Source organism: Hemibagrus wyckioides, linkage group LG27 (assembly GCF_019097595.1).
Source record: "Hemibagrus wyckioides isolate EC202008001 linkage group LG27, SWU_Hwy_1.0, whole genome shotgun sequence".
Taxonomy (NCBI): domain Eukaryota; kingdom Metazoa; phylum Chordata; class Actinopteri; order Siluriformes; family Bagridae; genus Hemibagrus; species Hemibagrus wyckioides.
The window spans coordinates 514,323-520,000 of NC_080736.1; the positions used below are offsets into that span (position 1 = coordinate 514,323).

General features: G+C 44.3%; 1 protein-coding gene across 1 annotated transcript in view; it reads right to left on the minus strand.

The window, feature by feature from the left end:
- Positions 1–218: 218 nt before the first annotated feature.
- The window catches only part of si:dkey-56m19.5 (proteoglycan 4), a 6,526-nt gene continuing 1,066 nt past the window's right edge, over positions 219–5,678 (minus strand). The window contains exon 2 of the mRNA XM_058382311.1: positions 219–2,933. Within this exon, the coding sequence (XP_058238294.1) occupies positions 646–2,925 (2,280 nt within the window). The 5' untranslated portion in view covers positions 2,926–2,933 and the 3' untranslated portion in view covers positions 219–645. The remainder of the gene's footprint in view (positions 2,934–5,678) is intronic.

Consider the following 5,678-nt stretch of genomic DNA (forward strand, 5'->3'; position numbering starts at 1 on the left):
AGATCCAAATTGAACATATTTTTTTGTTTTATTTTCTAAGGCAAGCTATGAAAGTTAACATGAACATTCCTCCAGGTTCCAGCTCTAGAAGCTCCAGCATCATTGCTGTGTTACGTGGATAAGAAAAGGATATGTGAAAGTCTAGATGTGATTAAATGCTAATCCAATAAACACTTTCATTTTCTTCAGACTCACAAACACAAGAATTATTCATTTCATTGTTTTTTTTTTCATGGTTATTGTCCAGTGTCTTTTTTTTTTTTATGTTTAATCAGCGTTCACATTTTTTCTGGTTTCTACATTTTAACCAGATCAGAGCTCACCAAACACAACATAGTGAAATGCACTCTTCTTCATCATCTTCTCCTTCATCATCATCATCATCATCATCATCATCATCAGCTTCATTGTCTTCTTTTTCTTCTTCATATTCTTCTTCTTCTCTCTTTCTTCATCTCTTTTTTCCTCCTTTTTAACTTTCTCTGTTCTTCATCTCTTGTTCTTTAGTGGTTGTAACCAGGAACTCCCTGCACCTGAGTCACTGTGAAGGCAGTTTGGACGTTTAGATTTCAGGAAGTCTGTATCGTTGGAGTACTGTTTTTCTTCAAGATGGACGTCAGGGGTATGAGGGGTTTTCTTTTCTTTTCATGCTGTATCTACAGCCTGGCTCACTGCAGCACTGAGACACTCCTCCACGTCTCCAACATCACCAGCCATGTTTAAATCCTTTTTCAGATCACAGTTCAGTTCCTCTTCAGCCACCACGCCATTCACAAACTCCTTTCCTTGAAGTTCAGCTACCAGAGCATCTACTGGACCATCTACAGGAGCATCACCCATCATCTGCTCCTGACACACTCCATTTTCTTTAGCTAATGCTGGTGAAGGTTCTTCTATTGATCCAGCACTTTCACATTCTCCATTTTCCAGCTTCTCCTCCGTAACCCTGCAGGGTTCTGCAGGTACAATCTCGTTGGCTGAGGTGGATTCTGAAATGACGATCTCAGGAATGGGTTCCTCAGCATCTACAAGAGATTCAGGATTAGCTTCTGGCTCTGGGACAGAAGGTGCTAGTGTTTCAGACTCCAGTTTTGCTTCTTGTTCTAAAATCCCTGAAAGTTCTGTGATCTCAGCTTGTACTTCCATGGCATTTAGAACTTCCTGGACAGCTTCCTGTACTACATGTTCAGCTGCAAGCTCCACTTGAGCAGCTTCAGGCTCTTCTCGTGCGATTACAGGCTCATCTGGTTTCATTTCTACCTGCTCTGAGGTGGCCACAGGCTCAGATTCCTCTGGATCACTTACAGCCACCTCAGAGACCACTCTACTCTCTACTGGTGCAGGTAATGGTTCTTCAGAGATAGGAACTGTCTCCACTGGGGAATCTAAAGGTTCCTCAGAGACATCTGCAGCCTCTACTGGGGCAGAAGCAGCTTCTTGTGTAGCCAGTGGTTCCTCGGGTGCAACAGATTGTTCATGTAGGTCAGATTCCTCTGGTACAGGTTCCTGTGGCACACAAGTTCTTTCTACAGGCACTGATGGTTCCTCCAGGGCAGCTGTTGGTTCGCTGGATGCAGCTTCAGTCCCTAAGGGAGCAGAAACATTCTCTTCTTGTACTGCTGATGGTTCCTCTGGTGCAGCTGTGGGCTCCACCATGGCAACAACATTTTCTACTGGGACAGACGCAAGTTCCTCTGGGACAGCAACAGACTCTACTAGGGTAGGAACAGCTTCAGCTAGAGCTGGTTTTTTCTCTGGTTCATCTGAGGGAGCTGCAGCCCCTACTGCGGAAAAAGCAGCCTCTTTAGGTACAACTGGTGGTTCCTGAACTGGGGCAACAACTATTTGATTTGTTGCTGATTCTTCTGAGGCAGGTGCAGGTTCCTCTGGGGCAGCTACTGGTTCTTCAGAGATAGGCGAACATTTCAGAGAGGCAGCTATTGGTTCTTCTGAAGCAGGACCAGATTCCACAGGGGTAGTTACTGGTTCTTCTGAAGTAGGTAAAGGTTCCACATGGGCAGCTGCTGGTTCTTCAGAGACAGGTGCAGATTCTTCTGGGGCAGCTACTGGTTCTTCAAAGGCAGGAGCAGATTCCACAGGAGTAGCTACTGGTTTATCTAAGGCAGGTTCAGGTTCCACAGGAGAAGCTACAGGTTCTTCAGCGATAGGTGCAGGTTCCACAAGCGCAGCTGCTGGTTCTTCAGAGACAGGTGCAGGTTCTTCTGGGGCAGCTACTGGTTCTTCATAGGCAGGAGCAGATTCCACAGGGGTAGCTACTGATTCTTCAGAGGCAGGTTCCAAAGGAGCAGATTCCACAGGGGCAGCTATTGATTCTTCAGGGGCAGGTTCTGCGGGTGCAGATGCAGCTTCCACAGGGGCAGCTATTGATTCTTCAGACGCAGGTTCTGCACTTGCGGGTTCCACAGGGGCAGCTACTAGTTCCTCAGAGACAGTTGCAGCTGTTAGTTTATCTGAGGCAGGTATGGATTGCTCTGGGGCAAGTACAGGTTCAGCTAATTTGTCTTCGGAGGCAAGTGCAGTTTCCACTGGGGCAGCTGCTGTTTTTTCTGAGGTTGGTGTGGGCTCCTCTTTTGCAGGTACAGGTGTCTCCGGGGCAGATGTTAGTTCTTGTGGAACTGAACTAGCTTCCACCGTGGCAGTCGCAGCTTCTGCAGGCTTTTCTTTCACTTGTTCCTCGTTTGATGAAACGGTCTGCTTGGTTGAAGCTTCTGAAGGAGGTTCAGGAGGAGCTGTAGCACTCTCAGCCACTTGCTCTGCTTTGATCTCCGCACCTCCATCCTGGTTTGTTTGAGGAGCTTCAGCTTTCTGCTCTGAAGCTGTAGCTACCACAGCACTCTCCTCCTTTTTCTCTTTAGGGTCACTGACATCATATCCCTTCTTCTTCTTGCTCAGCTTACCTCCCATCGTGAGACCTGCAAAACCATGAAAACTGCTTTTAGATGATTAATCAGGGCACACTGTGTTTCTTCAACATGATTCAACAGTGGTGAATGAAGGAATGGTGAATGAAGGAATGGTGAATCTTTTGCAGGATAAAAAACTGTATCTCCTCCTACGTATCGCTCCTGATGTGGTGGAAATTTGTGTAAAGAGAATCTCTAACATAAACCCAGACTACGCTTCAGATCCTAAAACTCTAGAGGAGCTTTTGCGAGTTTCTAAATGGATTACGGTCACATTTAAATTTCACACAATTACACATCAATTTAATAAACCAGTTGCTTGATAGTGATGATAAAGTATGAAATAAATAAATATTCATTCAGTTTAGCTGAAAAGTATTGGCACCCTGTAAGCAGGAGGATATTGTGTGTGAATGGTAGCTGTGGTGCTGCAGTGGCCAAGCTGCATTACTTGGTGATTTAGCACACACTGCACTTAGGGGGCGCTCTTTCACTGTTTAGTCATCTTTGTGTTGTTTTCAGCTCTCTTTCAGCTTTGTGTTTTGGGTGAGTCTTGTGGTCATTTACAGCTTGAATTTTTATCAAATGAAAAGTGAGAGAATGAAGAATATCAGCTCAGTGTTTGTAACTGTGGCAGTTTTTTTTACTGACCAAGAAAATAAGTCACACAGCTGAAAGATTTGATAAATGAAGTCTGTTGCTTTCAGTAAAGCCACAGAGAGTGTTTATGATCATTGTAAAAGTGTTGACTGACCACATGAAGGCGTTTAAACAGTAAATACGCAGCACACTGTGTGCAGTCATACTGGTGGTGTAAACTCTTTACAACTGTTTCTAATGTGTACAGATAAACTCGGTGGCTACATCGAAGAAAAGATCTTTTTAGAAAAGACACTATTTCAGAGCGCGTTGCGCTCTGGGTAGGAGTTATGAGAGTAAATGCAGATTTGACCCGAGAGAAGCGCCAAGGGCAGTTCATCAATTCATGCATTAAAAGCAGGACTGGAACACAGGATTAATTAACCATGATGGAAGTAAAAACTGATAAAAGCGTGCACTGTGTGAGGCTGCCAGCTTCGCCTGCACCGTGTCGCCTTTTAAAGGGCATTCACTTTATTCACCACGGCTAACTCTGCCAAATGAAGAACGTTTGAATGTGGTCCAAAAGCTGCGGGAGACGAGGACGAATGAAAGACAAATGGCTGCTTGATGGAAACTTCACATGGTTCTTGTAAAGAGTCTGGAATGTCGAGTAAGTCGTACACACGAGCTGCCCGGTTCCTTGCTCACTCCTCACTCACAGCATTTACGCATAAAGTCTGAATTTCTCTCTCTCTCTCTCTCAGGAGAAGGACACAGCGTGGACGATAAATCAAGAAAGAATTTTAACCTAAGTGTCGTGGGAAAATATGAGCTGGTTCAGTGCCATGAGAGAAACACAAACAGAAAACGACCTGCTCATAGAGACAGCGCTCCTGCTGCGGCCGGCTCGGCGCTGTAGGGTCGGATGATAGGAGCCGTGCCACATTCAGGGACCGGCCGAGTGCGGTGCAGTGAGGAGATAAGGGTGGAGAAAATGGCTGATTAGATAACACACAACTGTACACTGCAGCTGCACCAGACACTACACCAAACACACAATCCTGGAATGATTTCAACACATTATTTAATCTGCTTGTGTTTTATACACTATGGTGTGATAAAGCTTGGAGTTAATAAGTGAGAACACTCCATTCTTTAACAGCCAGCTTTGACTTTAGAAAATAATCTGTAAAAAAAAAAGCTCCTTGCGTCCGGAGGGTCTGCATGCTTACTGAGAGTACATTAATGCTGTAGGTTCAGAGATTTGAAACAAATCCTTCTTGCCTTGCTGCCGGTGTGATGTCTGCAGCAGCGTCTACAGCAGGAACGGCCCAAAGTGCTGCTGCATTGGTGCATGCGTTAGAGGATGCGCAGTCATGCACCTGCATAATGCAAACATCGATCTGAGTGCTGAGCTCGGCAGTACGCTGGCTTTTATCACAGCTCACGACTCTCTGGGACCCTTACGATTCCTGTCTCAGTTATATCCTCTCTGTTAAATATGTACATTTAGCATTGGAGCAGAAAATATCATGGCTGCAAATCCAATGATGATTAGTTTTGTTGCTTCAAGGTCACCAAGAGACTGCAGGACATTTACACAGTGATAACACACAAAATACCCAGACTGGCCATTACACCACCACCAGGAAGCGGATTTTTTTTCCATTTCTATCCACCTGAAATGACCTGTAGGGTGTATGAGTAACTCTGTGTGTTTAATCAGTAGTGGACGTTGCGCCTTGGACGGCGAGTGGACGGTTAAAATGCCATTTCAAGGTCGAAATACATGAAGGGGAAACAGTTCAGAGTTCTGAGTGTTTTATTGCTGCTGTTCCCCGTCACACATCCGCATGTGCACAAGTTCTCTATGAGATCTGATGCTGCTACGGAACTGTTGATGCTAACTCCAAAATGGCGTCACTTCCTTTATAAATCGACTGCTTCCGGTGACTTAAATTCAACAAATATATAACAAAGCAAAAATACAGGTGACAGACGGAATGACGTCATCATTTTATTGCTTTTAAACTAGCTTCATTTTTTATTGTCATGTAGAGAATCTCTTTGACTTGCTAATATTCTGTTTTCAGATTTGAATGTTGCTTAAAATGAATCTTTTTTTAATTCTTAAAATAATGAATTAATCATTATATTATCATTGTATTTGTT